Source organism: Miscanthus floridulus, chromosome 4 (assembly GCF_019320115.1).
Source record: "Miscanthus floridulus cultivar M001 chromosome 4, ASM1932011v1, whole genome shotgun sequence".
Lineage (NCBI taxonomy): Eukaryota > Viridiplantae > Streptophyta > Magnoliopsida > Poales > Poaceae > Miscanthus > Miscanthus floridulus.
This window is the reverse complement of record NC_089583.1, coordinates 13361239-13384909: the sequence shown is the minus strand read 5'-3', so window position 1 is coordinate 13384909 and position 23671 is coordinate 13361239. Positions and strand designations below refer to the sequence as shown.

General features: G+C 46.0%; 1 protein-coding gene across 1 annotated transcript; it reads right to left on the bottom strand.

Annotated features, from left to right (window-relative positions):
• Positions 1-3081: 3081 nt before the first annotated feature.
• On the bottom strand, positions 3082-8238 carry LOC136549450 (ETO1-like protein 1). The gene is made up of 5 exons (XM_066540724.1): positions 7519-8238; positions 5685-7397; positions 5298-5589; positions 4471-4780; positions 3082-3663 (listed from the first exon to the last, which is right to left on the bottom strand). Exons 1-5 carry the CDS (start codon positions 7647-7649, stop codon positions 3443-3445), a joined length of 2667 nt encoding a protein of 888 aa, XP_066396821.1. The 5' UTR covers positions 7650-8238; the 3' UTR covers positions 3082-3442.
• Positions 8239-23671: the final 15433 nt, after the last annotated feature.

The following is a 23671-nucleotide window of genomic DNA, read 5'->3' as shown; positions in this document are numbered from 1 at the left end:
TATTATTCATTTCTTTGAAACTCTCCAAAAATTGTTGTGTGTGTGGGGTGGGGGGGCTTATGGCCCCTCCCGGCCACTAGCTCCTGGGTCCTTGACGGTGGCGAAGAGGGCCCCAGAAGAAGAGGCCGCCTTCCTAAATAGTGAGGGCCGCGGCGAGAAGCTCATGGTTCGCCTCGTAAGTGTTGTTGGCAGTGTAGTAGGACGTGGCACCGCAGGGTTGTCCAGGATGTTGTCGGCCGCCAGTGGGGCAAGTAGTAGCACCGAAGAGCGACGATGACGTACTGACGACCGTAGTGGTGGTGGTGCTGAGCAGTACCAGCCCTAGGATTTTGAGGACCCTCTAGCCAACTCGTCGTGACGGCCCCTCTCGACAAATGTTTCTTAGGTGACATTCTAAAATTCTAACACCTGACCTGAATTACAAGAAAAACATGACTATATGAGTATAAAGTACTAGACAAAAATTGAACAACAAAAAAAAACATAGGGCCTAGACAATTTGGACATGAACCAAGATTCACAAATCACAAAAGGGCAGAAGGCAATAACCAAGATCAGATGTCGTCATCTTCGTCGAGCCCTGCCTCAGCTGCCTGGTCGTCGCCGTCGTCTGGCTTCTGGAAGACTGGAACTCGGGCGTCGGTGTCTCGGTGATCTGCGCTGGTGATCGCGTGGTGAACTGGTGATCGGCGCTGTGTCTCTCGTAGTCTCACGCCTCGCCGTCTCGCCAGAAGTTCGGAAGTCGCGACTCGCGATCGCTATGTTCGCGTGTGCGGGTGTTGGCGGCTCGGCTCCTTGCCTCCCGGAAAGAAAGAGGCCAACGACTCATTTTGCTCATTAATCCTAAATCCTAATGGACTATAGCTAAAGGGTACGGAGTATTATATACTTGGGCTTGGGCCCCAATCCCGCGAGGCCCCTCGGCCGTCGCACCTCCTGCCCCACCCTTAGGGCCGGCACTGGTGCTGAGGGAGAGATAAGGCTGGATAACGAGCCGGCTCGGCTCGTTTGGGCTCGGCTCGTTCTGGCTCGTTAAGATAACGAGCTAGCTCGGCTCGGCTCGTTATCCTAACAAGCCAGAAAGCCAGCTCGGCTCGGCTCGTTAAAAGCTCGAGCTGGCTCGTTAAGCTCGCGAGCCAGGTATAAAAAATACACAAAATATAATATTTGCATTTATCTAAAGTTTGAGAATAATAATAATACAAAAGAAATGAATCTAACAACCTTAAATCGAATAAAAAAATTAATATGCGCTAATATATATACAAGTATAATAAAATACTATAGTATTCATGCATCTAACTACCTTAAATGATACTTTTTTTTCCTGGAAGCTTGGCTCGTTTAGCTCGCGAGCGGCTCACGAGCTGGCTCGAGTTGGCTCGTTATAGCTAACGAGCTAAAATCTTGGCTCGGCTCGGCTCGTTATCTTAACGAGCCGAGCCGAGCCAGCCACGAGCCGAGCGAGCTAACGAGCTTCGAGTTTTTCGTCCAGCCTTAGGGAGAGATCAGATCAGTGTGTGTACACACTACACAGACAGACAAATAATAATCATTTCTACTGTAACTAGCTAGCTAGTTAATTTTCGTACCTAGTTGCTCAGAATGTTCTTAGATTATCATGTATCTTAGGATAGTACCAGCAGGGGCGGACCCAGCTCGAGATTTGAGGTAGGGCGGAATTAAACTATAAAATTCTAGCTAAATAACGACTACATGCATATCAGGAACAAAAGTTGCAGAATAATAAACAAGAATCAAGATGTTACCTTTCAATAGAGAAATCATCAATATATAACACATGTTTCAATCGACAATTACATTACAAAATATGTCAATTTAAAAGACGAATCAACTAGAAAATATAAAAGATACGTAAAAGACTAGAGAACGAAGCTTTTCTAATCTGTATAATCATTGAATCGAATTGACTAACAATACTACTATATCAGTTTCATCATTCTTTTGATTAATTATACTCTCTATAGAAACACTTCATTTTCTGCACTCTCAGCTTTTATAGGTGTGAAACCTTTACTCTAGTGTGGAATTGACATGATTAACTCCATGTAGTTTTTTCTATGATGATTTACTGTGAACACGAGAACTCCCTACAAAAATAGGCTATGGTTTTGCTAAATGCATTTACCCAGGAAACATAAAGTATGCAACATGTGATATACCCCTTGTACATGAATAGTAACAAAATTTATTCACCATTTTTTAGTTTTTCTAGGATTTATTATGCAATTTTAAAGTATCAGCCATTTTGATCATCTTATCTTACAGGAAAAAAAGAGAAAGCTAGCTAGTAAATAATTTAAATGGATCCAAACATATGGTCTTAGTCCAAGTGGTTTGAGTTGTTTGGAGATTATTATTAAGTCGTGAGGTTGGTTATATCTGATGGATTACAGATTGTATTAGGTAGCTGGGTATATAATGCCATGTCCAGAGATTGAATGGTTAAGCAAGGATTGTTTTTTTCACAAAAAAAAAATTGTGCTGGGATAGTTAAGCAAGGATTATATTAAAAAAGTGTGCTGGTATATAGTATACTTACGATACTGACTTACTGAGTGCTTACTCATCAGAAGATCCTGTTGCCGGTCAAGCAATGCACTCGGTCTCCAAAAACCTATCCTGAAATCAGGACAGGTCACTTTCCAAACGGCTGTTGTGAAAGTCCTAGCAAAGGCTCGTGCGTGTTCAGAGCAGCCGCAGCCATCATCATGACATAATGTGCAGGAAGTTTTTTTTGTCTGCTTAGCAAACATGCACAACGACCTACCAGGTCTCTAGGTTCAGCACAAGTTGCAAATTATATTGTACACGGGGAAAGTGTTCATGGGAGCTGTATCCGTTTGCAAGGCATCGAAAAGTTGAATACAAGTTACAGATTCAAACTCAAATGAACAGGTTTCATTATGAATACTGTATCATCGGCAAACGAAATAAAACAAGAAAACGTTGTTGAAACTGTGATCATGCAGCTACAACTCCAAGGGTTCCCTGGATAAGACACCCCATGAATCACAAAGTTATGTACACTTAATGCCACTGTAAAATCACAGGCAGAGGTAGATCTAAGATGTAGCACGATATAATCTCAAGGTTAATTTCAGTAAAAACTGGATACAGAGAACAGAACTGAAAATTACATTATGCACGAATATCACTTTTTCAGGATACAGTTCAGTGATTAGCACATTACTTCTACAGAGGTCACAGGCATCGAGTTAAAAAGCTTTATCAATGCCTGCTTTCATAGAACTTGTTCTCTCTTTTTTTCTCTCTGTTACTTTCTTCCTGAAAACATCATATTACAGTGACTAATTGATTAACAGCGAAATGAAAAAATGAATGAGGTCAAGGCTGTCATGAGACACACCAAAGTGGCATGAATCGTGGTATACAATACACAATATAGCACCACAACGTGTCAGGGCTCTTGGCTGTTCACACGTTTCTGAAGCTCCAGCATTTCCTGGTGATTCGGGTCCAAGGAAAGGGCGGCTCTACAATCACGGAGAGCGCTCGGTACATCCCCGATGTGCTCATGGAAAGCTGCCCGGAGATGCAGCAAGTGCAGGTCGGCTTTGAAGGATATCGCACGGCTGAGCTCCGCTATTGCATTGTTCTCCTTGTGGCTATCCATCAGCACTGTGCAAATCAAAACCAAAACAATGTTTTAACCAGATTTATATGCTGTGCAGAGCAATACATGAAAGACATGAAAAAGATGTATCATTGTCTAACACATTATTCATCTTAGCACTTTCACAAAGACATGAGTACATGACATGAATAAGGAGTACTTTCACAGGTATGAGAGTTTTCACAAAGATGAGGTTGTTACGCCTGTGCATATTTTTATCCTAGCACAGGGTGGCTCTAAGTTTAGCATAATCTACTTGATTCTCGGCTGCTGCACTAGTCAAAGTGGTGCAGGGTTCAAAACTTGTAACCAACTTATGTTAAGAAGAGGAATTCTGCAAAGTGACACAATCCAGGAAAAAGGACAAGTGTTTGCGGCGATAGTCCAATGAACTTCATGTTGAACAATAAAGAGAAGGTAATCATCACCAGGGCAAACAGAGTAAAAAATGGGTAATTAAGTGCACTGTGCTTAAAACAAAGTTTCAGTATTAAAGCTATATTTGAACAATGGCTACAATATCAGACATTTTAGATAAGAAACATAGTATTTCCATTTCAATCAATACACTTTAAACCGTAAAACATGGGGCCAGTAGCAACAGGTAAAAGTTATTCAAAAAGGAAGACAGCTACCAAAAAAATGTACAGAGAAACACTAATATTGCATAATGCAGCATCTTAAGGCATGATCTATTGGTTCTCAATGCAGAACTGAAGATGACGTAAAATACAATGCAGACTTTTGCATTATTATAAAAATTTATTGTAAGTTATCAGCAAACCAGAAGAAAAGTTTCAATTTGATCCAACCTGCTGCTCGATATCTGTATGGATAAACACGTAAAGGATCCAATTGGGTCACGGTTTGCAAATCTGTCATAGTTTGTTCCCGTTCGCAATATTCTGAACGTTTCTCATAAGCCGAAGCATTGTTTTTAGCTTTTTCTATCAACTTTGTCATCTCTTCATATGCAGCTTCCCTGTTGTTCCTGAGAAAATGAACACGAGCAAGACCTTGATGGGCTCTAGTGTGTCGAATCTTCAATGCACTTGTATAGCAATCAGCTGCTGAGTCTAACTTGTCACAATCAACATAGACACCACCAAGGTTATTCAATGCCTGCAGGTAAAACAATGCACGGAAAGTGTTAATGACCCCTTGTACCACAATCCACACATGAACAAATATCAGATGTTCTTGGTACTCCTAAACATTCTACAGCATTATGGATTTCTTTCATGTTGTTCAAATTCCTGAACTTCTTTCAATTCCATTAAAATGCATACACTACATTGCAATAATCAGGCTTCAGTAACAAAAAGGAACATGCGAATTGTGACAGTGTTCATAGATACTATAATATTTTTTCTCCCTCAACTCTCATTTCGCATGGCAGCTAATACACCAGCAAGCGCTATGCTACATGACAGCAATCAGAGAGAGCTTGGATAAGTCAGTGTCTAGCAAAGCATAGAAAATCTTAAAGAATTTACGACAACGTTGGGTGAACCAAGTTGCCCTTGAATTTACCATGTTTAATTGAAGGTAAACTAAAGTTCAAATGCAATGAATTATCAAGATTCAAGAGTAAATAATATCATGAATCACTTTTGCATTGATAAACTGCAGCACGGACCTGACCCTTCCGAAGCCGGTCAGAAGGGCATTTCAATGCATCTTCAAGAAGCGAGATAACAGTCGCGGAATAAGAAGGATCAACTCCTGAGTCAGCCAAAACATAGGCTTTCAGAAAGAACGCCTCAAAGGATCTTTGAATAGAAATAGATTCTTCCGCTTTTTGTAGGGCCTCCTCACAGTGCCCTGTGTCATACAAAAGCCACCCCTCATAGACTAGTCGTTCATGCTCAGTTGCTGCATGATGCCTTGCCAATTGCAAACTGCGCATCGCTGCCTCAGGACAGTTCAACCTGGAAAAAGCCCAAATATCAAGTAACACTTGTCATTAATTGGCAACCAAAACAGCCACAACAGAATATCTGAGAGATGTGCTAGTAGAATTTACCTAAGGAGCAGCAAAGATTGCCTAAAGTACAGGACACCTTTTGCTGCATCTGACTCAAGCATCCGATAGATCACTGAAAGGGAACCAATATCATCCACTGATGACCAGCGCTCATAAAGTTGTAGCCAACACTCAGCTGTATTCCATTGCTCAACATGTGCACCCAGAAGAGTGCCTATTTTGGAAGCAGCTACACGTCCTTCCAACATCCGATAATCAGGTGAAAGAGTAAGAATCGCATGGATATCACAGATGGCAGACTTATAGTCTTCAAGAGCCAAGTATAGACAGATCCTTAGCTCCAGGCACTCCAATGCTAACTTGAAACCCAAGAGTCGATTAATTTCCTCTAAGGCAAGTTTAGCATCTTTCTTTCTCATCAAGGATGCAGCTCGATACATGTAAGGGTAAGTGAGAGTAGGATCCAACTCACTTGCTTTGTCAAGGTCTGCCAGCTTTCTATCACCTTCTGAATACAACGACCTCTCCAGATGCATCCACCCCAGTGGCAAATTTGATGTTATGACTGAACTGAGCTTCTCATAAGCCAAAGCCTTTTGGCCTTGTATGCCAGTGATTCTAGCAATACCAGCAATCGAATACACATGACCGGCAGAGAAGGCAACCTCAAATCCATGTTCAGCTTCACTATATTCTTTTCTCAAAAGTCTAATGCATCCAAGTTGATGGAAAGCTATTTGCTTCTGAGTAGGGGTAACTGCTAGCTGAACAAGCTTCTCTGACAAGAATACAGTTGTGTCTGTCCTCGGATCAATGTTCATTGCTACTTCACTAAGCAAGCAATACAACAAAAAGGACGCCTGCCCAACCATGATAAGTTGTTGCTGTGCAGTTGCACCTAAGAAGAGGCTAATTACTAGATCGTCAGCTAGACAATCGGGAAGTTCCTGTAAAAGCATTTGCAAGCAAGAAGCAGCAAGAACTGGCGCATTTTCTTCAAATGCCAATGTCATGAGCTCAACGGCATCCTGCCTTGATGAAACAAATGAAGCCAGTTTCCTATCACATGCATCTTTTAGACTGTCACAACAAAATGTGTTTGCAAACACCAGGATCTCCAATAAGATTTCCACAGGCAGATCCCCTAAACTACATGTAGAACTAAACTCAGAAACAGCTCTCATGCCCTCCAACGAAATACCATTCTCTGACAAATCAACAAGCTCAAGCTGTGACTCAGTGAACGGCCCATTAAGCATGGAGCAAAATGGTATTGACAAAGACGCAATCTTGCACCTATCACATGTCACCCTACCATCCTGTATTTGGAAGGTTACCATGGAAGAAACTTGAGACGATGAGCCTGTCTCCCATGAACCAATTACCTCAAAATTCCGCACAGGCATCTCGGAAGCAACATCAAGTAGACCAAACTCTCGACAGCATTTCCGACATGATGCAAGGACGTCAGATATGATCTCCTCCCCCCGCTTCTCGTACCGCAGCCAGGCCCCAAATATGACTTTCTCATGGACAGTGTTTGCGCAGCGCCAGGCAGAGTGGAGGCTCCTCTGGCGCAATTTTGGCTCCCCAAGGCCCCGAAACACCTGGGACTGGACCAAATACAGCCCTGGCCGCTCCCTCGGCCTACATTGTTCAAGCTCCTCGTGGATCCTTGACAGCACCTCAACATAATCCAAAGGCTTATACAACGGCACTACAGGTGGCTCAGCAATCTTGATGAGTGACTCACTGCACAAAGCAAAAGAGTTTTAGTTAACCAGCAGATGCAATTCAGAAATCAGAACCATCACACTATTCACTGAGCTAAGGAGTAATCAAAATGCTGGAATGGCGTTGGGCTAGGGCTCACATGGAGGAAGCCGGGTAGGACGACTTGGGCAGCTTCCCTCGCTCCACCTGCAGCCATGACTGCGGGTTGAAGCCATAACCATGGATGTGCTGCTCGTCGCACGGCGACTCCGACGGGAAGCTGCTCCTCATAGAGCACAGGAGCGAGAAGACCTCCCAAATCTCCACACTCCCCGGATTTTCAAACGAATCACAGATGCAAATCGCGAGGGGCTGGCATAACCACGCCAACCGCGGAAGCTCACGGAGGGAAGCCAAGAACCTAAGAATCAGAATCCACGCTACTCCCAGCTAATTGGGGGAAGAAGAAGGTGTCGCGAAGGAGGCAGCAGCAGGAAAAGATTGGAATTTTGGTGCCTTTTACAGCCTCAGCCGATCCTCGACGACGGGAGCCGGAACAAATCCGAGGAGGAAAGGCCGAACGGCCCGCGAAATCGCGCGGAGAACGGCCCCGCCGGACCGAATCTTGGCCGGGAAAAGAAATGCAGCCTCGGGTGCGCGCCCGCGACGCCGCGCACGGCGGGGCCGAATTCGACGGATCAAACCAAGAACGGAGCAATGGTTGGCGGCAGGAAGGAGCAGGGCCCGCAGGTAGTGGCTGCGTGCGAGCTCGGATTCGGATCCTTCGGGGGGCAGGGCAGCTTCGTGGAGGGAACGGGGGAGGAGGAAGAGGAGAGTAAGGAGGAAGGGGAGACGAGGAAAGGATTTTTTTATTTTTCTCTTTTCGTAGTGGATGTAGAGAGGAATAAACAAAGTAGTAGTGGTGGTGGTAGAGAAAATATTTAATTTTTGTAGGGCGTTTCTTTGCTGAAAAATAATAAAAAGATGCTTGTGCCCAGCCCAGCCCTGCACATGAATCTATGCAGAGAATGTGGTCTAATCCTCGGAACATTTACCTTACGATATGATGATGTGTTGATGCGAAAGAAAAAGGCACAATTTTATTTAGATTTTATGAGAAAAATCAAGAGAAAATAATGTACTCCATCCATTTCAAATTATAAGTTATTTTAATTTTTTAAATATATTATTTTTGTTATATATATAGATATAAATCTACGTCTAAATATAAAATAAAAGCTATGTATTTAAAAAAGTCTGAACAACTTCTAATTTGAAATGTACTGAGTAGCACTTTTGAAGCTTTGACGAGGACGGAAGGACTAGTAAAGCTTGGTGTTTGTTGAGATCCATAGCAGTTTTCATTTGCTTCTGTTTTTCATGTAATGATGATACGTTGATGGCTCCGTTCGCTTCGCTGAAAAAAAACAAGCCGAAACATTGTTTCGGCTGATTTGTTATGAGAGAAAAATATTATTTCGATTAAAAAAAATAAGCTAAAAAGTACAGATTATAAGACAAGCGAATAGGGCCGATGATATCAGGAACTAAAGCCAATTAGTGCGAAGGCAACTACAATGCACCCCCCTAAACCAAACTAAAGCCAATTAATGCGAAGGCAACTACAATGCACCCCCTAACCGTACACTTGTAGTTACAGCACACCACACCACACCATGCAAGTCCGTTTTCCGTATATATAGCGTGTTGTCATGTTATCCGATCTATTGTTTTCAATTTTAACTTTAAGCATAACGTGTTGTTTACTCGTTCTAATCAACTAGATATATATTTTGTGTGACATTAAAAAAAATCAAAGTGGTGCTTAACCAACCCATCGTTTTTCTTGATAGCGCGCATAAATAAATACACATATTTCCATTCTATATATGGTTCGATGCAAGGGTTTCGAATAACTGACAACTTCAGGTTCAGAAAAAAAAAGACAGTCATACCTATGCCTATAAGTGTAGTTTTTTTTTAAGTACCGTAGTCATCATCTAAGGCTCTGTTTAGTTTCCAATTTTTTTTTGCCTCCTACAGTAAAAGAGCATGTTTAGACACATACACGGAGTACCAAATGTAGACAAAAAAAAAACTAATTGCATAGTTCTCGGCAAAATCACGAGACGAATCTTTTAAGCCTAATTAGTCCATGAAAAGCCTTTAAATGCTACAGTACCCCCACATGTGCTAATGACCGATTAATTAGTATCATTAGATTCGTCTCGCAGTTTCCTGATGGGTTCTGTAATTTGTTTTTTTATTAGTATCCAAAACTCCCTCCCGACATCCTTTCGACACCTCCGATGTGACACAAAAAAATTTCACATCCCCAACTAAACACACCCTGTTCAAGTTTCTCCTATCAATCCGAATGGCTAGTATATACGACCACATCTCCTACTATAGCTGGTTGAGCATAATGGCCATGTTCGCTTGTCTTATGAGTTATACCATTTCAACGAACGAACAGTGTTTTTCTCTCACAACAAATCAGCGAATAATACTTTCAGTCATAACTTTTCAACAAAGCGAACAGGGCCAATATACTACCGTTTGGTGCATGGACAAAGCCAGGGCCGGTGCAATCGGACTGTAGCACCGGCCTTGCCTCTAGGCAGACTTCGTATAATCCTAAGAGAAAGATACTTCCAAAAATCAAAATTTAGTCTATTTTCAATCAACTCAACACCTCTTGATGTCTAGTTTAGCACCTCATTTGTGTTCTTTCCCACTGGTTTACTGTATGAATTGTAAAAAAAAAAGGAGAGGCAAGACTGGTACCACAACAAACAAACCCAATAATGAATTGGTTGAGGCAGATGGACGACCAAGATTGGATTTATGGGGGTCACGAGAATCATAACAGGTAGTGAGGGTTTTTTTTTTTCAAGTGGAGAGCAGAGATTGGTTGGGAAACATGCGTGCATGCATTCGCATCATCATCAAAAGTACAACTAATAACAAAGTCCCAATGTTAATGAAGACGCCTTGCACATTGGACAAAGGTTGTTGCAGCGTCGTGGTACCGTTGCAATGCAAATAGGAACAGTGCTACATGGTTTTGAAAATAATTGCGTCGTACTAGTGCAAGTGAACCTACTAGTGTAGTCCCGACGCAACACTCCGAAAATCTCTCTCAGATCAGCAATTCGACTTCGGAATAGGGTAGAAGGCGTGGATCCTGTTTACAGTATCTACTGAACTTTTAGCATGGAAGTCGCAATCGGTCTGATTTCTCAACTAGTTTGTTGGGCTCCCTTAGTCCCTTGTTTCCTAGTTTAGACTTATTCGACAGTAGTTTTGTCCGGCACGGTGTCGCATTGACCGTTCTATATAGCGCCACATCAGCTGTGATCCACGAGTGAGGCAAATCAGTTAAAAAAAAGGTTAAACAGACTTTACCCAAAAAAAAATTATAGAAATATTTTCCAACAATTTATCTAGTATTTTCTAGAAAAGTTATACGACTAAAAATCCTAAATTTTGATTTTGTCTTAGAAATTTTGTTTTAGCTATATATATATATATATATATATATATATATATATATATATATATCCATGAAGTCATGCACTACCTTATATTGTCTAGCTTGGAATCATTTGAATTTTATACGGTTTGATTTTTTGGTGTTTATTTGTAAGTAGAGATGCTCTCATTATCTGTTATATAGTCGGTCTACGTCTATAGCGCTTTTCCACAAACCTTATCATGTACTACGAGTATATATCTTTTTTCATCTAGCGCGACATAGAGAGAACATAGTGACTCGTCCGGTTCGCTTGAGCTTATTCATGCTACTTTTCAGTTCTGAAATAATGTTTTTCTCTCAAAATATTTCAGCATAAACCAAATTTCAGCATCAGCGAACAGGGTGAGTATTCGTTTAGGAGGAGTAATAGCTTAGCAAACGTTTTCAGGTCGAGAGGACTGCTTGTGTGTGTGTGTTTTAGATTGACTGCTTGTGTTGTACTGCGCATGGGTTGGAGTGAAAAGAAAAAAGAAGTTCTCATTCTGCTGCTCGAGGCATTGTGTTTGCCGGGCCAGAGCCCGACCAACGGACCGAGGCAGTGGAAAAGATGGCCCGCGGTCCGCGGTCCGCGCCGCTCGATTGCATCGCACCATTGGCAGTTTCGCACCGCACGCGTGCGACGTGCCCGCCGCGGAAGGATCTGGCCTCCAATCCCATGCAATCCTGAAGCTGAGACAATTGAGCCCACCAAGGCCCAAATCCGAGCGACGACCAACGGCCGGCCATATCTGTGACTCTGTCACCCTAAAAATAATAGAGCAAATTATTTCCTTCCTAACAAAATGGCTCTTAGTTTCTTGGCCTTTTTTTGTCGAATTTTCGTATTTGGCCCAGAATCGAGTTTTGTTTGGTTTCTTTGCCCTTCCGTCCAGTCCATAGCACATGGACCGCACGCGAAAAGACAAAAATAGCCTTAGCCCTAAAGCGGGCGGCGACTTCCTCCTTCGCTCTTTCCCGTACCCGTTCGAGCTGCGGTCGTGATTTTAGGCGAGCGCAATTTCTAGTGTCGGGCACCCAAACCCTAGCCGCCGGCTCTGACGAGGCCCCGCCGGGAGATCCACCAGCGCCGACGTCGGATCCACCACCATCACGTCAGAGCAGGGTGGCACGGCTGGTGTCAGGGCAGGCCACTGGTCGCGCACGGCAGGGCGCCGCGGAGCTGGCTGCCGGCCGCGCGAGCCAAGGAGCCACGGGCCCGGCAGCCGGCCACGGCGGCCAGGGCGACGCGGGGCTGGCAGCCGGCCACACCAGCGAGGGCACTACGGGCCTGGCAGTCGGCCGTACCAGCATGGGTGCCGCCGCCTTGGCAGTCGACCGCAGTGGCCAGGGCGACGCGGGGCTGGCAGCCGACCGCACCAGTGAGGGCACTACGGGCCTAGCAGCCGGCCCTTGCAGATCAGGGCGCCGCGAGCAAGGCCGCCGAGCAGGGCCTCGCCACCGGTCACACTTGCCAGACTTCTAATGCAGCTGTTGTCCATTTTGGAAACTCACTTTTCTAATTGTTTCCGCATTTAAAGGTGTTAATTTTTAGAAACGCCTATTCACCCCCCTCTAGACGGCATCCTAGGTTCTTTCAATTGGTATCAAAGCAAGGTTCTCACCTAAAGCTTCACTGCCATGAGAAAAGAATGATGAGCTTGAAGAAGAGATTGAGAAGCAAGAGCAATCACTTCAAAAGCAAGAATTGTTTCTCATCTCTAAGATGGAAGAACTAAAGGCTCTAAGTGAAAGGTATGAAAAATTGTCAATTGAGTATGCTTTAGTTACTAAGTCCTCTTCTAGTGTTTCACAACTAGAGAAGGAAAACTTTAAGCTCAAGGCAAGGCTAGATGAACTATCAAGAAAGTATAATGTGCTACAAGCAAACTATGTTCATCTCAAGTGCTCTCATGAGGAAGTAGTAGAATCAAGCATCATGCTTGAGGTAGCTCATGAGGTTGTGATCACATCGGTAAAATTTTCTCAACCTCTTACACATTCACTCACTAGTACACCATCTCAATTAAATATTTCTTGTACTAATGAGTGTGCTCCTCAAGCAAAGCCAATCTTCTATTGAGCTAAATCTCATAGAAAACATAAAGATCAAAGAAGAGGTGAAAATATTAAAGAAAGATGTGATTCGGTTGAAGGGTAAGGAGAAGGCACAACCTTCTCAAGATAATCGTGATAACATGGTGAAGAATCTTGAGAAGGGTTCAAATCTTGCTTCCTCCAAAACCCAACAAAAGAATCACATTTCAAGTAAGGCCAACACAACCAAGAGCAAGAAACATAGGAAAAAGGTTATACTATGGTTGTGGATTATATGGACATGAGTGGGCTATGTGTCCACATAAGAGTTGGGCCGATAAGTGTGAAGTGGCCGAACAAAAGGCCTCAAACAAGTTGGCCAACCAAAAGAAAAGTGACGAACAAAGCACTTATCTCATAAGCAAGAAATTGGGGCATCCTACCAAGAAATGCCCAATGTACAAAGAGGTAAGAAAGGAAGCCCAAATTGCAGCAAGAAGATGCTATGGATGCAATGAGATGAGCCACAAGGTTGATAGATGTCCATACAAGCAAAGCAAGCATAGAGCAAACAAAGGTCGCATATGGTATGGTTGTAGAAGAAAGGGGCATCTAAGCTATGAATGCCCAAATGGTAACGCTCCTAAGCCGAACACATTTATTTATAATGATAAGCTTAGGAAGACCACAAATGGAGTTAGCACTAGTAAGGTGATGTGTTCGCCACAAACTAGTGCTAAAGCCATTTGGGTGCCTAAGCACTTGTTGACTAACCAAAAAGGACCCAACAAGAGTTGGATACCAAAGTGTGCTTAGGTTAATGATGTAGGTACTTGGTGATGAGATGAAGGCTTCGGGGTGGTTGAGCAAGCAATTTGATAATATTCACTCAATCTATCAACCAATTCTTATCATAATCTCTTATATGATTGACCCGAAGATAATTCAATGAATATATCATATATTTCATTCTCATCATTGGTAACAAGTACCTAAACCTTATAGGATAGCCACCTTGCTCGTTTTGTGTTCAATAGTTCACAAATAGACATATTTGTGAAATATTGAAAGTGGCTAATTGAAAAGTATTTTATTTTGCCATATGATGCTTTTAATGGCCCTCTAGTGGAGCAATTTATTTGTTGAGATGCAGGGCATAAAATAAATATTATCGCTAAAATGAAGAATCACAAGCAGCGGGTTATTTGCTTCTGTCCTGCACCTATCGAACGTGTCCAGTATTACTATCGGACGTGTCCGGTATGGATAGGGACAGAAAGCAAGTGTTTCTGTTTTACGTATTCTGGATGTGTCCGATATACCTACCGGACATGTCCGGTATTGCAGGAACCAGAACACTAATAGGATTACAACTGAGTCTTTGATCCATATATTTTCATATATCCTCAATTTACTCAAAAGCTTGTGGTTTATCAAATCTAAGTGGATTGTGAGCATCTCTTGAACTCAAATTTAAATATGGCAAATTATTTGGTTATAGTTCAAAATAGAAAATTGACTCACATATTCTTAATAGAATAAAGTGCTAGTTGAAAGTCATTCAAATTACTTAAAGCACTTATTTAGGGGGAGCTCAGTTTCTATTTTGCACCTTTGTGGACTAACAAATTTATCTAGCATTCTTTGTAGTCCTTTGAATGAAAATGTATCTAGCATGATTATTTGGCAATTAAGGTCAACATAAAGATTAGAGAGAATTCCTTATTTGACACTAGGAAAATAAGTCATTCCTTTCTTGGCCTTGAAATTTTCTTCGTTCCCTATTTGACACTCACTTCAACTTTTATCCCTAATTTGACACTATCGTCAAATCCGTTAGCTAACGGTGTTAACTGGTTGTTAAAAAGACATTTTTGCCCCTAGAAAAAAGAGGCAAAGCAAATTTGAGAGGAAAAAAAACCTGCGCCTTTTTTTTTTGCAGCTGGGCGCATGCATCAAAGGCGGGCGTAGATTTTTTTTCCTCTCAAATTTGCTTCGCCGCTTTTTTTTCTAGGGGAAAAACGTATTTTTAACAACTAGTTAACACCGTTAGCTAACGGATTTGACGGTAGTGTCAAATTAGGGATGAAAGTTGAAGTGAGTGTCAAATAGGGAACAAAGAAAATTTCAGGGCCAAGAAAGGAACGACTCATTTTTCCAGTGTCAAATAAGGAATTCTCTCTAAAGATTATCATGCTATGTATCTTCTTAGTGGTATTCTTGTGGGCTCAAGGCAAAGGTATGTCTTTACATACATGCATTGTAAGTGCATCTAAGGCCCTTTATATGTTAGAATGTGCATTTGTGTGACATAGGGGATATTTTTCAAAATCCATAACTAGCATGTGTAGGTGGTGTGAATTTGAAAAACTATTTGAATCTTGGTCTTTAGGACCTAGCCTTGTCATGTGATAATTTTAGCTCCCCTTGATTGTTTGATTGGATAATTACACATGACATGGCTTTCTTAAGTCCACAATCTACTATGTCTCACAATATCTCTCTCAAGTAATCAAAATCTATATATGCCAAATAATTAGAAAAGAGAAGTGATACTCATGGCATTTGGATAAGAAAAGTATTTACACCTTATTTGGATCAAGGACATACATGTTTTTGGATCAAGAAATGATAGAGAAGGGGATTGGAATTAAGTGAATAAAATTTGGAAAAAGAACAACCATCCTGCAAATCCGGACGTGTCCGGTATGAGCGGGATTATAAAAACAGCCGGTACCCCTTCGGCCACGTTAGGTTTTTCATTTTCCAGCCAACCCAGTCGCCTCTCCTCGACCTTCATTGGCGATTTCAAGTTTCCACCATGAAAAGGAAGAGAGGGAGATTGGATCGGAGGAGATTTGCATCAAGATCGAAGGCTCTGGGACTTGGATTTCCAAATGTATCTTCATTCACTCTCTCAAGGTACCCTAATCTTGACCCTCATCTAATCTAAGCGGTTATGGCATGATTTTGAAATCCCTTCGGTAGAGATGCTACATTACCTGTCTAGAAGTAATGCCCAGGGTTTGGATTGGATTGGTTGAATATTGAGCCAAAGACCCCGGTTAGGGTTGCTATCCGCTCATACCGGACATGTCCGGTATGGGATAGCAGAGCAGATTTTGCTCCCTTGTTTCAATCTTCTCAGTGGTTGATTCTTAGGATTAAGTTTAATTGTCTATTGTGTTTTGTGAATCTTTTGACCTAGTTTGGTTGAGGTGATTACAAAGCATGGGACAATTATTCTTATTTCTATATATCAACTAAAATAAGCTATTGTTTGGGTATGTATCTAAAATTCCTTGCAAATATTTTGATATAGGACAACAGCTATGAGTGGAAGACAGGAGCCTAGGTCCAAGTATAGGCATGATCCAGCTTTAGAGAAATACAAGAAGGCAAGACAGGAAATGCATCCTAGATATAGTCAGCAGGAGTAGGGGAGCAGCAGAGGACTCTCTAGGGCTACTAGAGGTGCTCCATAATACAAAGAGAGAGACAACAGTTCTTCCTCTGATACAGATATAGAGAAGTATAGAGTGGAGCCTAGTACAAGAAAGAGGAAGAGCACTAACAAAGGTTCAGATGGTGGCAGCTCAAATGATGAGCAAGAGATTGAGGAGGAGCAGACAGTACCTCCAGCTTAGCACCAGCCAGGTCAGGGTATGCACTATGGTTTACTTTAGCCATATCCACCTAGTGTACCCTCTTATGTTTCTAGAGTTGACTATCGAGGGAAAGGCATGACCAGAAGGGCTAGAGATGAAAGAAGAATTGATCCAAGGGGCATGTTGAGGATTCAGTTTGATCATCGATTTTAGACAGTCTTTCATATGGACTTCTACACCAGTTGAAAGCTCTAGTTTGGTTTTGGTGAATTGATGAAACCCTAAGTGCTAACCTAGTTTATCAAGTGAACATGAGACAGGTAGCACACTCCAAGTGATGAAGCAAATGAAGATCATAGCATGACAATGATGATGCCATGGTGATGATCAAGTGCTTGGACTTGGAAAGAAGAAAGAGAAAAACAAAAAGCTCAAGGCAAAGGTATAAACCATATGAGCTATTTTATTTTGGTGATCAAGACACTTAGAGAGTGTGATCATATTTAGGTTTGATAGTCGTACTATTAAGAGGGTGAAACTCGTATCGGAATACGGTTATCAAAGTGCCACTAGATGCTCTAACTCATTGCATATGCATTTAGGATCTAGTGGAATGCTAACACCCTTGAAAATGTTTGTGAAAATATGCTAACACATGTGCACAAGGTGATACACTTGGTGGTTGGCACATTTGAACAAGGGTGAAGAAGTTAGAGGTGAAGAGGAGTTAGTTTCGCTGGTCACAAGGTGACCGGACGCTGATTCCAGTGGAACCGGTTCATCCGGTCAGTTGTACCAGCAGAGATGCTGGTGTCGGTCAAATGACTAGATGCTAGGTCGTGAACGACCGGACACTGGCGAGGTGTGTCCGGTCCTATTGTCGGGCAGCACATAGAAGCTAGGGTTTCTGACCGGACACTGGCAGGGTCCGGTCATGCATGACCCGACGCGTCCGGTGGGCAAAAGGCGTTTCTGGTAGCTTACTAGAAACGACCGGATGCTGGCGGCTCAGCGTCCAGTCAGTATTGTGTGCAGTGTCCGGTCAACTCTAGTGACCATTGAGATCGGGACACGTGGCTATTGTTGGGCGACCGAACGCTGAGGTCCAGCGTCCGATTAACTTGACCGGAGCGTCCGGTCAGCCCGCGTTGTGCCCAGTGAAGGGGTACAACGGCTCTATTTCATGGGGGCTTCTATTTAAGCCCCATGGCCAGTTAAAGCTCACACCTTTGGCAATTTTTATTGATATAGCAACCTTGTGAGCTTAGCCAAAGCCCTCTCACTCATCTCCATCATTGATTCATCATCTTTGTGAGATTGGGAGTGAATATAAGTGCATTGCTTGAGTGATTGCATCTAGAGGCATTTGGTGTTTGTGTTTCGCTGTGGGATTTGCTTGTTACTCTTGGTGGTTGCTGCCACCTAGACGGCTTGGAGCATCAAGGATCATCGAGCGGAGAGTGGTGATTGTCTCTGGCTCCGATCGTGGTGATTGTAAGGGGTTCTTGACCTTTCCCCGGTAGAGAGCCAAAAGGTACTCTAGTGGATTGCTCGTGGCTTGTGTGATCCTCATCTTGTGTTGGTTGTGTGGCACCCTATTGAGGGTTTGGCGTGTGAAGCCAATTAGCGCGTGAACCTCTAAGTGAGTGAATCGCCACAACGAGGACTAGCTTGTCGGCAAGCAAGTGAACCTCAGTAAAAATCATTATGTTCATCATTGATTTTGAGGTGATTGGTCTTCATTGTTATTCATCCTTGTGATTGATTGGTTCCTTCATCTACATGGCGGTATAACCTTCTTGATCACTCTCTTTACATTACCGCAAACTAGTTGTCAAGCTCTTTAGTGTAGCTAGTTGTGAGAGCTTGTTTGCTTGGTTGGTGTGGCTCTTTAGTTAGCCTTTGAGAGCACACTAACATAGAGTAGTGTTGTCGGGTACCATAAGAAGGGGTCCCCTAAGCAACAACCAAAAAAATCGCTTAGACCCTGTCAAAACCAATGCCAAGAGACGAACTACTGGCTAACCCCTGGCCTTGACCGAGACCACCAACTCTCCGCCTACGGAAGGCCTTGAACGGCCTACCGACTCTCTACCTCGCTCGAGACCTCGCACGAGAGGCCTCAGACGGGGAACCGATTCTCCGACTCGCCCAAGACCCTGCCTAGAAGGCCTCGGATGGGGAACTGATTCTCTGACTCGCCCGAGGCCCCGCCCACAAGGCCTCGAACGAGTTATCGATTCTCCGCCTCGCTCAAGGCCTCGCATGGAAGGCCTCGAATGGCCTACCGACTCTCCGCCTCACTCAAGGCCTCGCACGGAAGGCCTCAAACAGCCTACCGACTCTCTACCTCGCTCGGGGCCTCGCACAAGAGGCCTCGGATGGGAAACTGATTCTCTGACTCGCCCGAGGCCCCGCCCGGAAGGCCTCAGACGAGTTATCGATTCTCCGCCTCACTCAAAGCCGGCTCGACAAACAAACCCATCATATCCGCCTCGACCAACTCCTTGGACAAGATGTCATGTCCGACCAACGCGTTCAACCGCTCCTACGATATCAGCTGAACGATGGCTCAACACAATGGAGTGGCTGACGAGACACTAGTTACATCAAAGCCATGCCGTCCGAGACAGGACAGAGCAAGGGTTACCGGCCGTTGTACTTAGCACTATGCCCACGACTGACACCCATACCGCACTATGCTGCCTAACTCCAATTGCTTCGAGGACAACGTGGCATGGGGAGTTACGCTCAGGTCCCTATAGCCTCGGAATCAGTGTACGGGACCAACTGCTTCCTCCGGCCTCGGCAATCCACTTCAGGGTCTCGGCAGCCTTGGGATTCATGCCCGCCGAGCCCCCCACGATGGCTTGGCCTCAGCTCTTCATGCGGTCGACACAGCGACCGGCACGTCGATCGCCATGCCCTGCTTCAAGCTATCACCAGAGCTCCCACGTCGCACAGGATCGGATGTGATCAGCGCGTTGCTCCAGCACTTCAAGAACAGGACCACTCCATCGACCACGCCACCACAGCAACAGGCTATAGGGCTCGGACATGCCGCCTCTGTTCACACAACGTCGCGTAGCTAACACATGTATCACCCCTGTCCCCCCCTCAACTATAAAAGAGAGGGATCAGGGCCATTTCTAAGGGAGGGACCCGAGTGCACGAGATAGACGAACATGTATAGGAGGACAGACTCACTCTCACGCTCGCACACACCTAGGCATAGACAGGTTTACGAGGTAGACGAACACACGCTCGACACTCTATAACGCGCACGCTTCCCTACTGCCTGAGATCAACATCTCAAGCAATCCACGCCGCTCCACGTAGAGACCTAGGACTAGCTGCCTCTCTCGCCCTACTTGTAAACCCCTACTATGAGCACCTCGGTGCAAGGAATACAAGATCGATCTCTCAGACTGGACGTAGGGCACCTATTGCCTGAACCAGTATAAACCTTGTGTCCCTTTGCATCACCATCCGGGATTAGGGGCATGCAGTACATTTTTACTAGTTGGTTGAGGGCCCGCTAGTCCAAAACACCGACAATTGGTGCGCCAGGTAGGGGCTCTACTGCGTGTTAGCTTCGTCATCCCAACAAGTTCTGGATGGTAGACCCCGTATGACTGCTATATCTCGGCACGGTGATCTGGTTCAGGAGCCTAGAGTTCATGTCTCTAGGACATGAGTACGATATGGTACTCCTCTCACCGAGAGTCCCGCAAACCATCGACGATGTCACGCCCCAGCAGCCTAGGCGTAGGCAGCGCCTAGGCCGCCGCTCTCATCACGCTCACCAGGCACGGTATGGGTGGGACCACCTTAGCACCACGCAAGCTCAGGGCGACGTGCCGCGCTCCACCGATATCCCACGCCCAGCTGTTGGCACAAGGTCCCTGGTTGGGGACCTGTCTAGCCTGAGCCTAGACAAAGGAAAGACGCTGGTGGCGCGCGGCGACGCCCCGTCATCAAGCTCTACCCTACCACCTCATGAGGAGTTGACTTCGGCAAAGCAAAACCTAGCAATGGCACCATCCCTGTACCCCTTCGGGTTGAGAAATGCCACCGCCACCTATGCTACCGCCTACGCTTCTACTCACGTAGAGCCCTCAGGACGCCACTAGTGCTTCGCCCTCGACTTTGACACCACGACTTTGACCCACACCCACGCTGACTCCTTGGAGGAGGACGAGGCGTGGGCCAGAGCGGATTTCTCCAGACTCCACGACCCTGAAGCCATGCGCCGCTTCTTGGCCACAAGCGACTACTGCTTCGGCTACTCCGACTCTGACGATGAAGGCACTTACGACCCCACTCACGAGTGTTTCCACATCGGGCTTGGGATGCTGAGAGCGGGCGATGAGGACGAGGGGGCAGGCAACCATTCCCCGCTTCGCTAGGGAGCAGGCGATGCCACACCTCCACGCGTTGTCCCACTGGCAGCGTGGAACGGGAACCTTGCCCTCGCACAACCTCAATGCCTGAACCTGGAGCAGCTCCGTGAGCTTCAGGCCAAGGTCGAACAAGATCGACTCCTTCTGTAGTAGCTTCGAGACACTCTCGAGCAGGAGCAGCGAGGTTGCGGTGATGGCGGAGGAGCCTGGCGGAGGGCCCACGATGTCCACTACCGCATCAACGATGATGAAGGGGGTGAGCAACCCCCAATCTTCAATCGCGCTAGCTAGAACGTCGCGGTTGCAGCAATGCTAGTCTAAACGATGCCCGAGCCCTCCACCATGGAGGGGCGACGGGTCCGCGGTGAGCTTCGGGATCTTCTCGAGACCGCCGCGGTACAGCAGGCCGAGAGTTCTGCCTCCCGAGGGCATAGAGGTGCCTCGGAGCTTCCCATGGCATTGCCTCGGTAGGATAGGGAGGCCTCGGTTCATCCCGAGCCTGCTCGGATGCCCACAGCCAACAGGGTCCCCTTGCTGCATGACCACCTCAGCAACCGATGCGAGGCGCAGGGCGACCATGAAGTGGTCAGCAGGCGACGGTGCCACAATAATGAGGGGCCTGCTCGGGGCTACCGTCCGCACCGAGGTGGCCGCTACAATAGTGGGGAAGACCGTAGTCCTTCTCCTGAGCCGCCTAGCCCTCGGGTTTTTAGCAGAGCCATCCATGGTGCTCATTTCCCGGCCCGGTTTCGACAACCTACCAACCTCACGAAGTATAGCGGTGAAACTAATCCTGAGCTTTGGCTGGCCGATTATCGCCTGGCTAGTTGGCTAGGCGACGTGGACGATGACCTACTCATCATCCGCAACCTCCCATTGTTCTTGTTAGACTCGGCGCGAGCCTGGCTCGAACACCTTCCTCCCTCACAGATGCACGACTGGCACGACTTGGTCAGGGTCTTCGTTGGGAATTTCCAGGGCACATACGTGCGCCCCGGGAACTCCTAGGACCTTAAAAGTTGTTGCCAGAAGCCGGACGAGTCTCTCCGAGACTTCATCCGGCGCTTTTCCAAGCAGTGCACCGAGTTGCCCAGTGTCGGTGACTCGAAAATCGTCTAGGCTTTCCTCTCTGGCACCACCTGCCGAGACTTAGTTCGAGAGTTAGGCCAGAACGTGCCAACCTCGGCCGCCGTGCTCCTCGACATCACCACCAACTTCGCCTCGGGCAGAGAGGCCGGCGGTGCCATCTTCCCCGATAGCGACACCAAGGGGAAGTGGAGGGACGAGGCCCCTAAGGCCTTGGCTCCCCACCTCCCCAAGAAAAAGAAAAAGGGTCACTAGGGGAAACAGGAGGTCCTCGAGGCCGGTCTAGTCGCGGCCACAGAGCGCAAGAATCTCTGAGGCCCTAGAGGACCCAGGCTCTTCGACGACATGCTAAAGAAGCCCTGCCCTTACCACCAGGGCCTGGTGAAGCATGCCCTCGAGGAGTGCACCATGCTCCGATGTTACTACGCCATGCTCGGGCTCCCCGACGACGATGCCAAGAAGAGGAGCGCCGACGACCGAGACGACGATAAGGACGACGGGTTCCCCAAGGTGCACAACACCTTCATGATCTTTGGTGGGCCCTCGGCGTGCCTTACGGCACGCCAGCAAAAGAGGGAACGTCAGGAGGTCTTCTCGGTTAAGGTGGCCACTCCCTGATACCTCGACTAGTCTCGGGAGGCAATCACCTTTGATCGGGATGACCACCCCAATCATGTCCCAAATCCTAGTCAGTACCCACTTATTGTCGACTCGATCATCAGCAACACCCGACTCACCAAGGTATTGATGGACGGAGGTAGCGGCCTCAACATCCTCTACGCCAACACCCTGGAGCTCCTAGAGCTCGACCGGTTGCAGCTCCGGGGTGATGCCACGCCTTTCCACGGTATCGTGCCGAGGAAACGCACGTGACCCCTCGGGCGCATCGACTTGCCCATTTGCTTCGGCACTCCCTCCAACTACCGCAAGGAAGTCCTCACCTTCGAGGTGGTTGGATTCAAGGGAACCTACCATGCCATCTTGGGCGGCCATGCTACGCCAAGTTCATGGCGGTCCCCAACTACACCTACCTCAAGCTCAAGATGCCGGGTCCCAATGGCATCATCGCGATCGAGTCCACGTACGAACATGCATATGACTGTGACGTTGAATGCATCGAGTATGCTGAGGCTCTCATGGAGGCCGAGACCCTCATCGCCAACCTCGACCGACTCAGCAGCGAGCTGCCCGAGCCCAAGCATTGTACTAGGACTTTCGAGCCCATAGAGGCCATCAAGCTTGTCCCAGTCGACCCCACCTGCCCCCAACCGGGCGCTGAGGATCAGCGCCACCCTCAACATCAAATAGGAAGCCATGCTCATTGACTTTCTTCGCGTGAATGCCGATGTATTCACGTGGAGTCCCTCGGACATGCTAGGCATACCGAGGGAGGTTGCTGAGCACGCCTTGGACATCTGGGCCGGCTCTAGACCAGTGAAGTAGCGCCTGCGCTGATTCGACGAGGAAAAGCATAGGACCATTGGCGAGGAGGTGCAGAAGCTTTTGGCGGTCAGATTCATCAAGGAAGTGTCCCATCCAGAGTGGTTAGCTAACCCTATGTTAGTCAAAAAGAAAAATGGGAAGTGGAGGATGTGTGTAGACTACACCGATTTGAATAAAGCCTGTTCGAAAGTCCCTTTCCCATTACCTCGAATCGACCAAATC